Source organism: Lucilia cuprina, chromosome 3 (genome assembly GCF_022045245.1).
Source record: "Lucilia cuprina isolate Lc7/37 chromosome 3, ASM2204524v1, whole genome shotgun sequence".
Classification (NCBI taxonomy): Eukaryota; Metazoa; Arthropoda; class Insecta; order Diptera; family Calliphoridae; genus Lucilia; species Lucilia cuprina.
Genome location: NC_060951.1, coordinates 37637753 through 37653098, shown reverse-complemented (window position 1 = coordinate 37653098; position 15346 = coordinate 37637753). Strand labels below are relative to the sequence as shown.

At 30.2% G+C, this 15346-nt stretch overlaps 1 protein-coding gene across 4 annotated transcripts; it reads right to left on the bottom strand.

Annotated features, from left to right (window-relative positions):
• Positions 1 to 8432: 8432 nt before the first annotated feature.
• Positions 8433 to 14798, bottom strand: LOC111689153 (serine/threonine-protein kinase tousled-like 2). Of its 4 annotated transcripts, none has more exons than XM_046945724.1 (8): positions 14634 to 14798; positions 13039 to 13278; positions 9994 to 12699; positions 9744 to 9922; positions 9480 to 9672; positions 9193 to 9398; positions 8808 to 9027; positions 8433 to 8729 (listed from the first exon to the last, which is right to left on the bottom strand). In XM_046945724.1, exons 3-8 carry the CDS (start codon positions 12697 to 12699, stop codon positions 8466 to 8468), a joined length of 3768 nt encoding a protein of 1255 aa, XP_046801680.1. In that variant the 5' UTR covers positions 13039 to 13278; positions 14634 to 14798; the 3' UTR covers positions 8433 to 8465. The 4 variants fall into 4 exon arrangements, with proteins under 4 accessions (XP_046801680.1, XP_046801679.1, XP_046801681.1 ...); XM_046945723.1 differs by having other exon boundaries at positions 14687 to 14749; XM_046945725.1 differs by lacking the exon at positions 14634 to 14798 and adding an exon at positions 13522 to 13665.
• Positions 14799 to 15346: the final 548 nt, after the last annotated feature.

Here is a 15346-nt window from a genome sequence, read left to right as displayed (position 1 = left end):
TAGAACTGAACTAGAACTGAACTAGAACTGAACTAGAACTGAACTAGAACTGAACTAGAACTGAACTAGAACTGAACTAGAACAGAACTAGAACTGAACTAGAACTAACTAGAACTGAACTAGAACTGAACTAGAACTGAACTAGAACTGAACTAGAACTGAACTAGAACTGAACTAGAACTGAGCTAGAACTGAACTAGAACAGAGCTAAAACTGAACTAGAACTGAACTAGAACTGAACAAGAATTGAACTAGAATTGAACTAGAACAGAACTTCAAATAGCACTGAACTAGAACTAAACTAGAAATGATCTAGAACGAATCTAGAAATGATCTAGAATTAAAATAGAAATCAACTAGAACTATTTCTAGAACTGAACTAGAACAGAAAGTACTACATTTTCCATGTCTGATTGGAGTTGTCTGTTTGTGAATGTTGTTTCTGTCTCGTAAAGTTTATTTGTGAGGGGGGAAGGATAAGTTGTTTTAAGAATTTTTGTCGTTTTTAATTTGTTTATAATATTGTTGTTTTTATTAATTTATGTTTATATGCTAAAAATTGTTAAGAATTTTTTTTGTTGTTTTTCTGTTTTATCCATATATATGTATATTTTTATTAATTTATATATATGTTTTATTTTTTTTTTTAATAATAACTATTGGGGGAAACTTTGTTTTTTATTTTAAATATATTTTTTATTTATTTATATTTTTATATGGGTTTTGTTTTAATTTAAGATTTTTTTTATTATTGAATTAATATTTATATGTTTTATTTATATAATATAGATTTTTATGTTTGTTTTTTTTTTTTCTTTTGTTTTTTAATAGTAAAATACTCAACAAATATTTATTTTTTTAATTATAGATTTTTTTTTTAATTTAAAAAAATGTTTTTTTTTTATTTTATTTTATATTTTTTTCTTTATTAATAATAACTACATAGTATTTTGCTTTTAAATAATAATAATAATCATAAAAAATAAAAAAAGGAAAACATAAACAAATCTAAATAAATGTTTTAAAAAAACATGCATTTTGTTGTAGATTTTTTCCAGTTTTAAATCATTAAATATTATGCCTTAAAAAGGTTGTGTTTTTTTTTTTCTTTTTTTTAACAAAAAATTAAAATATATTATTCAAAATAATAGTTTAAAAAAAGTATATATATATAGATATTAAAAACTAATTAATTAAATTAATTGTTTAGCATAAACTATAATTAAAGTGTACGATTGTTGTTGGACTTATAAAATAAAAGGAAAATTGTGTTTTTTTTGAAAGGGGGAAGAGAAAAATTTTTTTATCATTTTTTTTTTCTTTAACAAAAAAAAAAAACTTAAAAATTAATTTAAAAATCTTATTTAGTTAAAAAAAATAAAAATTTAATTTTAAAAAAATTATATATATATAAAATTTTTATTTTTTTTATTACTTGGTTATTGTTCTGAACGTTTTCTTGTTTTTTTTTTAATTTAATATTTTAAATATATATTTTTTTAGTTATATATAAAGAGTTTTACTATTTACAAAGAGTTTTAAAGTAGCATTGTTTTTTAATAATTTTTTCTTTAAAGCTTAACTTAAAAATTGTTTTTTTGCTTTTTAATTACTAAAAGTTTTCTTTTTTTTAATTTTTTTGTTTAATTTTATATATTTTTTTTGTAATTTTATTTATAGAAATATTGAAGAACAATTTGTTTTTGCTTTTGTATGTGTTTGTTGTTTAAGGAGGTTGGTTTTTTATATGGGGAAAATGTTTTATATTATTCATACCAATCATATTTGTTTTTTGCTTTTAATGAATTTATTTTGTTTTTAATAATTTCTGTAATTTTTGTTTTCATTAATTTATATGGTTTTCTATTTTTTTTATTAAAATTTTTGTTAATTTGTTTTATTAATACACATCAATTTATTTTGGAATATTTAGCTAAGAATATATAAAGAAAAAGTTTTGTAATTATAGTTTTAATAAAAGAGCAATTAACTTCACTTAACCATTAGTTTAACTTTTAATCCAAACATTGAATCGAGTTAGTCAAGCTTTATTTTCATTTAGAGAAGGAAGAAGCTGCTACCGATCAACTAATTTGTTGAGTATTAGGATGTGAGAACTGACTCTATCTCTCTCTTTAAACACATTGAAGATCGTTTATAATTAGTTTTCAAGACAAAACTCATACGATCACGAATTCAATAATTTCGATAGTTTCGGTGAAAAGAATTTCTCTTATATTAGACGATGAGAGCATTTGATCATTGACCGTTATATTGTAATTTGATTGTGTCATTGAAATGTATATTTAATGTTTGAAAATTTTAAGGAAAATAAATTCTCTCAAATTAGACGATCTGAGCATCTGATCATTGTTTGTATTATTGTAGTTTGACAGCATCATCGAAATGTACATAGGAAATATAGGACATATTCTCGGTCTTGCTTTTTGATCGTGAATGTAGTTATTCGGCTGTCGTACTGAAATTAACGAATGTCATAATATCCAACAACACGACGACGATCAGTAATTGATTATCAAATATTTATAGTTTCCAAAGTTCCTACACGTTCCCAACACATAGAATTTGTCTTGAGAACTTGGCGATTGAGCCAGTAAATATCCATTTCCGCGCTATAACGATTAGCGGCAAATTACATTATTTAATATTAAGCGAAATTTTCCCTTAAACTCAATTGAGATTCTGATTGATATGCCGCAATTAGGACGCCTAATGCTGCAAGATCACCGTGTGAACGGAATGGTGAAACACGCTATAGAACAAATTACATCCTGGTACTTTAGATACTTTCAAACCGAAAGACGTAAAACCAGTCACTTCATAAAGTTCTTTTAACTTAAAGATCATCGTGAAATTCTTGCACATTTTACTGTTAAAGAGATTAAAAACCTTATTCTAAGCAAACTGTATAACTAATTATATCCTGATACTTCAGATGCTTTCAAACAGAAAGGGAAATTGAAAAACCAGTGAATTTATAAAGTTCGTTTCACTTGTGAAACTCTTGCACATTTAAAAGAAATTCAGATCCTTTAGCGATAGAAACTGTTGCATCATAATGCTTCCGATGCTTTCAAATCAAGAGAGTTTATAAGAAAGTTAAAGTTGAAAACCGACGATCATTCAAGAACTAACTAGACAAATCATTCTACATTACAATCCATTAATGTTATGCCGGAATCGTTTTAAAAAGTTCTTAATATAACTGATTGTTTCAACTTACTTTAATTTATCTCTTATTATTTAAAGATCTTCATATAACTTACCGAAGAAGAGAGTTTTCTCTGCGTATCGCTCACGGCGTTTCAACAAGTGATCTTTAAAGCATGAAAGAATGAAATAAATGTTAAGAAATGCAACGTTCCAGAATGACAATCGATATAGATGACGTGCTGCAGAATGTATTAGTTTTAGGTAGAAAACGATCGTTATATAACTGATCGTGAAGAGATTGAAATTCATATTGATATGTCGATTTATGAAGATCGTAATGATCAGATTGATATTGCGATCGATTTATATCTTTGATATTAGATGATCATTGTGTGATTGATAAATTTTTCAATTTCTATAAATTTGATGATGTTGCTTCAAAATGAGTTAGAGATGCAAAATTAGATCATTGTGATGATCATTTTATTAAAAACATAAAATTCGTTAAGCGAAACATTCATCCCTATCCTGCATTTCAATTTAAATCGTTTTCCTACTTTGGTATTTAGCATTTTGATTCGAAGCTTGGTCATTAAAAGAACAACTTACAAAAATGTATTTACGATCGTAATGCAGAAAACACACAATCAATCACACACATTGAAATAAGATGGGAATTGCTTCTTCTTTTTCGTTCGATTTCATTAATAGAATCAAACTAACGAATCAAGCGACAAACGAATCAAATGATTCATCCTTCAAAAAGTGTTGTGAGATCTTCTTTAAACGTCTCGAACAACTGATCAGCTTTTAGCACTAAGAAAGAAGTAGTCTGTTTAGTTAAATTCAGCTGCTTTAACGCAATAAAAAAAATAAAAATATTGGATACATCGTTTATTTCTCTTGAAGATCATTTTGTAGCGTGTAGATCGTTGAATTTTTGCACTTTTTGTTTGTGAAAATAGGCAATGATCGTTCTCTACAACTTTCAAACCAAAAAAGGTATCATAGTTTTGATCACATTCAATCATCAATATTGTAAAATTTTCTTTGATTTGATCCTCCAAAAATACTAAGTTTGATCGTTCAGAAGAATAACTGAAACGATCAAAATTCTAAAAGAAAGAAAGTTATACCAAACTACATATTCGATTTAAACCAAATACTATTTTAGAACAACTTTTCAAGATGTGAATGTATTCTCAATCAAACGAATATTGTTTCTAGTAATCAAATTATGTAAAATTTAAAAATTTTCTAAAATTAGTAAAATAATTACAAAAAAAAAATATTGAAAATTTCACATAAATTCTATCTAAACTTATAAATTATTATTTCTTTAAACTTTAAACTGTCTAGCTAATGCTCTCTTTACATACATACTACTGTTACAAAACTTTTTCTTTAAAAATTTTCTTAATAGTTTTAGATTTTGTTATTTCTTGAAGAAAAATCTCAGTTTTGTATCTACACAAAAATGGTGGTTTGTTAAATAGTTTCTTTTTTTTTTTTTTTTTGTTTTGTTTTTCTTGTTATATGTTATATATAAGTATAATTAATAATTTTGTTTATTTTCTTAAATATTTCCATATGAATTTTGTTAATTTACTGTTTAAGTTGTTGTTGTTTTCTTTTTTGTTTTTTTGCTTTTGTGGGCAAAATTTTAATAAAATTTAGCTGAAATCGAGTTGTTTGTTTAAATTTTTTCTTGTATTTTTTTACTTTCTTGTTGTTTGTGTAGTGGTTTACTAAGCTTGTTTTTTTTTTGTTTTTAAAGTAATATCTAAAATTTATTATATAATAATTATTATTATAGATGTTTGTTTATATTTATATATTATATATTTATATTAATATTAATATTTATATATTATTATATTTATTTATAATATTATTATAATTAATAATTAATCATAAAAATTAGGCTTTATTTATATATATTTCTTTCCATACAATTAATTTTAATAAATTTTTAACTTAATTTTGTTTTTCTTATGTATTTTTTCTTTATACTCAAGAGAAAGATTTCTTTATTTATTTTTTGTTTTAACAAATTACTTGTTACTCTCTTGTTGTTATTGTTGTTTATTTGTGTAGTTTATTTTGTTAAAATTTAAAATTTTTTTATTTACTTTTCATAACCTTTAAATTCAGTTATTTGTTTTAAATATAATTATTATTTTTTAGTTTTACATTTTTTCATTGTTTTTGTGTTGTTGTTGTTTTTAAAGTGTTAGTTTTGTTTTGTTTTTTTTTTATCTATTTATATAACACATGCTAAACTTACAATTAAATTCATTCATTAACTGTTTTATACTTCTTTTTTTCTTTTGCTATTTTATTACTTTTTTTATGGTTTATTTTTCATTCTTGTTTTCATTTTATTCTTTTCATAAAATTTAGAATCCTTTTACTCTTATCTAAGTAGTAGTTTTATTTTCTATGCTATAATTTTAAAGAAAAACAAAATACTTTTGGTTTAGAGAAAAACTTTTGGCTTTTAGTTTAAAATATTAAATGACTTCCAATTTGTTTAATTTATAAATTGTTGTCAATTTTTGTTTAAAAATTAAAATACTTTTAAATAGTATTTTATAATTTCCTTTAGAAAAATGTTATGCTGTTGTTGTTTTTAAAAAATTAATAAAATCTTTATAAAAAAATGTAATTTTTTTACTTTTGTTTTCAATTTTGTTAAAAGAAATATTTTGAATTTTTTTCGAAATAAATTTTTTTGTAAATTTGTCAAAATTTCAATATTTGGAAATTAGAATTTTTAAAAATTTTTTTAAAAACTAATAAGAAAACAAACAAGTGTTTTCGTAACAATTAAAAAATTTTCCCAATCGTTCGTTTTTTTTTGAATTTTCAACACTTCGAAAACAGATTTTATTTCGAGACTATTGTCCAGACTGTAGTAAGTCTATAGTTCAGATTACAGTCAGTCTACAGTCAACCTATAGTCAGTCTATAAGTTCAGACTATAGTCAGTTCATAGACCAAACTGTAGTCAGTTCATAGTCCAGACTATAGTCAGTTGATAGTACAGACTGTAGTCAGTTGATAGTCTAGACTATAGTCAGTATTTAGTCCAGACTATAGACAGTCTTTAGTGCAGACTATAGTCGGTCTTTAGTCCAGACTATAAGCAGTCTTTAGTCCAGACTATAGTCAGTCTATAGTCAAGACTATAGTCAGTCTATAGTCAAGACTATAGTCAGTCTATAGTCCGGATTATAGTCAGTCTATAGTCCAAGCTATAGTCAGTCTATAGTCCAAGCTATAGTCAGTCTATAGTCCAGACTATAGTCAGTCTATAGTCCAAGCTATAGTCAGTCTATAGACCAGACTATAGTCTATCTATACTCCAGATTATAGTCAATTTATAGTCCAAACTATAGTCAGTCTATAGTCCAGACTATAGTCCAGACTATAGTCCAGACTATAGACCAGACTATAGTCCAGACTATAGACCAGACTATAGTCCAGACTATAGACCAGACTATAGTCCAGACTATAGACCAGACTATAGTCCAGGCTAGAGTCCAGGCAATAGTCCAGGCTATAGTCCAGACAATAGTCCAGACAATAGTCCAGGCTACAGTCTAGACAATAGTCTAGACAATAGTCCAGACAATAGTCCAGGCTACAGTCTAGACAATAGTCCACGCTACAGTATAGACTATAGTCCCAACTATTGTCCAGACTAAAGTCCAGACTGTTGTCCAGACTATAGTCTAGATTACAGGTCTATAGTGCAGACTGTTGGCCAGACTATTGTTCAGGCTAAAGTCTATACTACAGTCCACTCTATAATCCAGACTTAAGTCCTGACTACAGTTAGTCTTAAGTCCAGACAATAGACCAGACTATAGTCCAGACTTAAGTCCAGTCTATTACCCAGGCTATAGTCACTCTATAATAAAAACTATAGTTAGTCAATCTCTAGGCCAGACTATAGTCCAAAACTATAATCCGTTTGAAATTTAATGTTTTTGGAATAAAATTTTTCAAAACGAAAATTTTTTTAAAATTTTACAAATAAATTATTTTTTTTAAATTTTTTTTTTAGAAATTTCAATTTTTTTTTAAATTTCAAAAATTTATATTTTTGTAAAAATATTTCAAAAGTTTAAATTTTTGTAAAAATATTTCAAAAATTTAAATTTTTGTAAAAAAAAGTTTCAAAATTTGGAAAATTGTATAAAATTCTAATTTTAATAAAATTTAAAATTTTTGAGAGAAAAGAGAAATTTTGAATTTTCAAAAAAAAATCGAAATTGAGAAAACAATTTTAGAAATTTAATTAAATTTTTTTTAAAGTTCATTGAAAATTATCTTTTTTTTAATATTAAACTTTAAGTGAAATAATTTAGAAAAAAAATTTTTCTATTAAAATTTTTTTAAAAATCTTTACCTTTTTTTTGTGAACTTTTTAGAAAATTACTGCTGCGCGCATTTAAAAATTAACTCATATTTTTTCTAAATAAAAATATTTAAATTTTAAAGCCAGTTTTGCTTTTCCAAACCAAAAAAATTTTCAATTTCTCTTAAACTCTTCTCTACCAACAACAACCAATAAACACCGCCTTGCTCACAACTTTTTTGTATTTTTAGTAAAAAACAACAAAGTGTTTAAGTTCTCGCAGCCAGCAGTTGTCCAGTTCCGTTCCCCCTTTAAGAAGAAATTAAGTGAAATATCTGGCAAACGGCAGTGTTAATTTCTTTCTTCCTAGAGTTGGGGGTAGTTCCTCTTTACTTAGACTTTTGTTTTTTTTTATAATGAAATGAATTTAAGACAAGGTTAACATTTTATGTTGTTGCTGCTGTTGTTTGGAACGACACTGTTGTAAAGTTGTATTATTATTGGCGGTGTGATGATGATGATGGTGGTTGTGTTGTTGTTGTTGATGATGATTTGTAGTTTTAGCATGATTTTTTAAACTTCTACTAATGTTAGTAGTAGGATTATTATTATTATGATGATGATTACTATTAATATTATTTGTTTTATTGGTTCTTCTGCTGTTATGATTAGTATGATGTTGATGCGTTTGCTGTTGGTGTTGCTGATGATTATGATGGTGTTGTTGCTGTTGGTAATGATGATGTTGCTGTGGTGTTTGATGATGCGTCTGCTGTAGTTGATGTTGCTGTTGTTGTTGAGGATTGGGAGAAATTTGTAACTGATTCTGGTTCTGGTTGTTGTTGTTATTATTATGATTTGTATTACTACTATTACTTTGTATTAACTTTAACAATTATGAATTGGAATTACGTTTTGTGTGCAGCTAGGATGAACTTGATTGATTTAGATTGCCAAACATGCCCGCTGAAAATGATGTCTGTCCAGCAGAATTGGCTTGATTGCCTGAAGATTGTTGTTGTTGCTGCTGTTGCTGTTGTTGCTGCTGCTGTTGTTGTTGCTGCTGTTGATTCATCGATTGACCACGTCCATGTTTGGGTATGGGTGGTTGTATGTATTCGTGCCGCGCCAGCGCAAATACATCCATACGATCTTCTTTACGATAAGCCAAACAGCCTCGTATAAAACTCTATAACAGAAAGAAGAACAAAAATAACAAAATTAAATTAAAAATTTTAAAATATTTCCATTTTTACCATTTCCTTACCTTAGCTTCATTGGATACTGTTGGTTTATTGGAGAATTGTACTTCGGTTGCTTTTAAGATGGTATTCTCCTCGAGTATCGTAGCCTGCGATTGATTATGGCCAAATGGTTTCTTACCATACAAACACTGATAGAAAATTACGCCCACACTCCAAACATCAACTTTTGAAGAGATTTTTGGAGGATTCTTACCCACCACAAAACATTCGGGTGGCAAATACCTAGAGAGGAACAACAAAATTCATTATAAATATCTTTTTTTTTTCTTTATGTCAATCTAAAAGCATTGATTATATTTACGGTGTTTATGTCCCACCCTTTTTATTGTGTGTGTGTGTTTTTCTTTTTTTAATGACAACTTACGTTGAAATCCCTCACATACTCACCAATAGGTTCCCGCTCCTTGGGATGTTAAATCCATACCATGATCTGGATTATAGTTTTCATCATCCATTACTTTGGATAGACCAAAATCTGTTATTTTTATTTCGCCGCACACATTGCCTTCGGTTAGCAAAATGTTACCCGGTTTCAAATCGTAATGTATAACTGGTGGTTTAATCTCATTCAAATATTTTAAAGCAGATACAACCTAAAAATTTATAAACAATTTAAGAAAAAAAAAAACAAAAATTAAAAGTTAGTAATTTAGTGAAGGATAAAACCAACTTACCTGCATAATAATCGAACGTGCTTCACGTTCGGGTATCGTTTTATGTTGTTTTAGATAGAAATCTAAATCATGACCATCACAATATTCTAAAACAGTACAAAATGAATTGGCGTCTATTTCGAAGACATCATATAATTTAACAACTCTGGGATGATCCAAAGCTTTATGGATGTTATATTCTCTTAAAGCATGTCTGAAAAATAAAAAAACAAAAATGTAATAAAAATAGAGATTCCCTTTTCCCATAAACAATAAAACTCATACTTGATATAATTCGCCTTTTTATCTTCTTTCCAATCCTTATTCAACTGATGAACTTTACAAGCTACATAACGTTGCTCTTTTAAATCGAAGGCTTTGTGTACCTCGGAGAAACCACCCTTACCCAAAAGCATAAGCAAAAGGTAACGATCATTCAATACTGGATGATTATTAAAGCGGGACTAGAAATGGAAATGAACAAAAAAATGTTATTAATAAATGAAAATTTGTATTAAAATCCTTAAAATCCTACCTGATCTTCATTGAGTATCCGTTTTAATTCGCGTATATGCAAATTACGTTCACGTTCTAATTTCTCCATTTCTAATTGTAGATCAGCATCTTCTTTTTTCAGAGCATTTTGTCGTAATTTTAAAATCTCATCATATTCGTAATATTCTTGAGCGGTATAAACACCCGATACGGGGTCAGGTTTAAGGAACGTTGCTGAATCTGAACCACTGTTGGAATTATCACCACGACCGGTAGTGCCACCGCCACGATCCGATAAACGATCACTACCCATGCCAGTGCCACTGGTACCACTACCACCGCCATTATGCAGCAGTTGACTTTGAGCTTGTGATGAATTGGAACGCGTTAGACCGCGACCACTGCCACCACCACCACCTGTGCCGGAGGTGACACCGATGCCACTGTCACTAACCGATAGCCTTTCGCAACCAGTATTAAGATTGGAGGAATCATTTGAATTGGAATTTTGCTGGTTATTGTTACGCTTGCGACCTGATTCGGCCGGACGTTTCTTCATTAACTGTTTCTTTTGCCGGTCGATTTCTTCGCGTTCGGCTGAGATTTCTTCCTGCCGCCTACTCAGCTCCTGGAAGGCATAACCGTCGGTCCAGTTTTCCTGGAATGTAGCACCTACACGTTGTGTAACGAATTGACCCAGCCGCAGGCGATTCTGCATGCACTTCTGGCGGGCCTCCTTCTTTTCGATACTGGACTTTTCCTTAAGCAGCTTCTTGACGACATCAATACACTTGGCTATATGGGATTTATGTTGATCTATTAGTTTTTGATGAGCAATAATTTGACATTTTTGTTCATCAGACAGTCTTGTCATCTCATCCAATTTTGATTTACTGGTTTCGTTTTCTGAATCACGTTCCTGCATGTCGGGTAGTGAGAGGTCTGTTTGAGTTGCTTTGGTAACCATCGCGAGCGACGGTTGTTGTTGCTGCTGTTGCTGTGTAGGAGTGTTGGGAACGCCGCCGGGAGTGGCTAGCATGCCGGCATGTTGCAGTGGGTTGAGTTGAGCCGCCGCAGCAGCCAATTGTTGTTGCGAGGTTGTCAGAGTCTGTTGCACTGTGGTGGCAACAACGGAAGAGGCGGGAAGTTGATGTGTTTGCGTCTGTTGCTGCTGGGGCAGCGGAGGAGGTGGTGGCCCATTGCCACCACCACCAGCTGAGGCTGTACCGCCGATCAGGGCAGCCGTTACCGTGGCATTGTGTACCATGTGGCCGCCGCTCAACAGGCCAACATTCGAAACACCCACTAGAGGTGACTGTGGAGGAACCATTGCGTTGGAAGTTTGTGGTTGTTGCTGCTGTCTCTGCTGCTTGGCCGCTACGCTATTCACGGCCGCTACACTGCTGTAGTGGAATTCAGGAGGCGGGGGTTGTGAAGTTGGTGTTGACGGTATACCAGGTGCGTTCATTTGTGGTTGTTGTGGACTAGGTGGATACATGGGATACGTGCTGTTACCGCCTACAGATGTTGGCACTTGTTGAGGCTGCGCCGTTTGGGTTGTTGGCTGTTGAACACCGCCGCCGGCCGACGAGGGACTCTTGGAGCCACCTCCAGCCGTATGTCTCATTGGACTATTAGTGGCTGCTGTCTGTACAGTATGTTTATTGAAATAATCATTGATTTTCTTATTATCTCCCGATGAACCAGCACTGCCGGGTGGTAAGAGGCGGGCATTCTTAACACCACCACTACCGCCGCCACTACCAGGCAACTGAAGACGTTCCGCTTGAGCACCTAAATTTAGAGATAAATTTGCTTTTAATAACTGTGAGCCTGAGGAGGAATTGTTGTGTTTTGATGCTTTAGAAGCGTTGCTTGAATTATTACCTCCATTACCACCGCCCGGACCACCCCCACCACCGGCACCACCACTATCATCGGCATGCAATGCCGTAATTTTCCTTTTCCGCTTACGTTCTGTGGGAGTGCGTGATAACTTTTCCATGCGACCACTGCCGCCACTCGTTGATCCCGAATTATTTTGTTGCACCTGATGGTGTGCAGTATGTGAATGATGATGATGATTGGGTGCCTGTTGCTGTTGCATATTTGGATCTGTCGATATACCCATACCGCCGGTATTCATCATACCGTTACCAGACGAAGACGAAACAACTGCTGATGCGGCTGTTGTTGTATTTCCTAGGAGACCGATTTGTTGGACAATACCTGTGGATTGTTGCTGTGTGCTTAACATGTCGTTAACATCTTTTTCACTGTGTGACGAGCCAGTGCTCATATTCGAGTCAGGATTACTGCTGTGACCGCCACCACTATGATGACCGTGATGTTGTGATGATGATGTCAGCGGTACAATATTGGGCGGTTGTATTTGTTGTAATTGGGGAGGTTGTTGCTGTTGTTGTGGTGTTGTTTGTTGGGTGGCTTGATGTTGCTGTTGTTGCTGCTGCTGTAAATGATTTGTGGCAAGTGTAGGAGGCTGGGAATAATGTGTTGTTAAATGTGTTGGCGGTGGAGGAGGAGGTTGCTGTTGTTGTTGTTGCAATTGTAATTGTTGCTGTAAATGTGGTTGTTGCTGTTGTTGAACTTGTGACAAATGTTGTTGTTGTTGCTGCTGTTGTTGTTGATTAGGAGCAAAATGTTGTTGCTGCTGTGGTGTTGTTGTATGATGGCTTAGAGACGTTGAGGTTTGTGGGGCCATCTGCAATTGAGCGCCGGCGGACATCTAAAAGAAATTGGAAAATATTAAATTTTTTTAATATTTTTTTGTTTAATAATTATAATGAATAATGAAAATGATGGCACTAAATTAGTTGAATTTATAAAATATTCTCAAAAAACTTGGGTTTTTTTACAAAATTACATTTAATTTTGTAATTGATTTCAAAGATAAGTATTTGTTGTAAAAGCGTTAATTTGTTTAATTTTCAATAAATATAGACATCACTGCTAAAACAAATGCAACAAAAAAAACCGAAGTTTTTTTTCATAAAAAAATGTAAAAGAGACAAAAATAAAACAAAAAATTACAAAAAAATGTATTTAATTTGTAAATAGGACTCACATTTTTTAAATAACAACATTTTTACTAAAATTTATTTTACAATTATTAAACACAATAATTATTTATTTATATTCAATGAATTTTTTAGTTTTTAATAAAGATTAATATTTATTTGCCGATTTTTTTAATTTTCCTTCTTCTTTATTGGTTTTTCTAGTACTTCTTCTTTTGTCCATACAGTTCTATTTAAATTCAATTCAATTCATCAACAAAACAGCTGTCTTTTCATTTTTTCCTTTCCTTTACGAATGAGAGAGAAAGAGTTAACACTATTTAGTTAAAGTTAAAGGCAAAGAGTACACGAGAACGTATGACAGGGAAAAAAACCAGTGTTGATAAACGTTAGAAAATTACGATGACAGCAAATAAGAAAAAAAATCAAAACACAGAGAGCGAATAAAAGCACGAAGAATTTTATACACATACACACAAAAACAACAAAAACTCACGCACTCTTCTGTGTATACGAAGAAAAAAACTCACTGTGAAAACAAAAACACTTTTTTTACACTTTTTTCATATGACGGCGTAAAGAAACGCGAATGAAAACGAAATGTCTATAGAACCCCAAATGTATTAAATGAAGACAACAAGAACAATCATAATAAAAATTAAAGAGGTTTGCATGTAGAAGAAGAAAACGATAAAGAAAAGATGAAAAAACGGGCAAAAAATATATTTAAAGCAGACATGAGAAAAAATAAAAATGGCTACCCGACAAGACTTTGAGATAGAAAAAAAATTATTTATTTCTGATTAAAATTAATACGTTGTTAATATTTGTTAAATAAAAATTAAATTTTGTTTTTTAAATTCAAACATAATTTCTTCAAAATATTTCTTTTTATTCACTTCTCACACCTTTTTTAAATGTCTCATTATTTCTTTTTTATTTTTGCAAAAATTACAAAATTAATTTTTTTTCTTTTAAAACCATTTCATTAACTTTTTAATTCATTAAATCCTTCTTTACTCAAACTACAATTTTCAAAACTTTCATTCACAATTTTTAACTCTTCATTTTATTTTGCTTTTTTTCTTTTTTTATTAAATTCTTTATAAAATTATATTGTTTTTAGTTTTCTTATAATTCTATTCTTTTCAAATTGCCAAAACACTCAAAAAATTATAAATTTTCTTAAAACGTTTGTGGTTTTTTGGGTAAAAAGCAGAAATTTTTAAACTTTTTCTTATAAATCTTCAATTGTGTGAGTGTTGTGTAGTTAAATGCTCAATTTTTTTATTTCTTTTTGTTACTTCTTGTTGTGTCACGTCTTTCTTCTTTCACAAAAACGGTATGAAAGCAAAAACTCAAAAACATAATAAGAAAAAGAAACAACAATTACACACAGCAGCAAATAATTGGTTATTTCATTTTTCACTTCGTCATCGTTGTTGTCTCATCGTCTGATTCGTTTTTGTCGTTGTGTCGTCGTCGTGTTGTCGTTGTCAAAGTCGGCAGCCATTGCCGAAAATCGGTAATAAAAAAAAATGAAAAGAAATTGATGAATATTTAATCATGAAAAAAAAATTGAAATGAAATGAATTTTTCTTTTAATTTTTGCAAAAAATTTTCTTTTTTTTTTAAACACTACCCCACGAAAACACTTTACAACACTGGCTTTAGGGTTTTCCTTTTCTATTTTACTTTTTATAATAAATAAATTCCATTATATTTAATTTATTAAAACACTTTTTTAATTTCTTTTTTTGTTTTTGCCAAAAAAAAATTTTAATTTTTTGTATGTAATTGGCGAATAAAAAAAACTTGTCTTGTTCCGCGAGACGTTGATAATGTTAAAAGGAAGGAAGAGAAATATTTTATACACCAATAAATGGTCATGATATAGTGGTGGTAGTGGTGTGCAAGTCGCTCTCTCTCTTTTTTGTATAAACATTTTTTAACAGTAACATACATGTGTGTGTCTCAGGGATGGCGAATTTCGTACAATTGTTATTTTATATTTTAGTACACTTCGATTCTAAAGAGTAAAAGTTCTACGGCCTTATGCAAAAATGATTATTAAAGTTAACAATGGTTTACTGCACATTTTTCCAGGTTTTAACAACCATTGTTAACTTAATAATAAGGCGGCTAGTCTATAGTCTTGACAATAGTTTAGTAGTCTAGTCTATAGTCCAGTCTATAGCCGAGCATATAGTCGAGCATATATTCTAGTGTATAGTCTAGTCAAAAGTCTAGCCTAGTCTATAGTCTAGTCCATAGTCTAGTCTATAGTCTAGTCTATAGTCTAGTCTATAGTCTAGTCTATAGTCTAGTCTATAGTCTAGTCTATAGTCTAGTCTA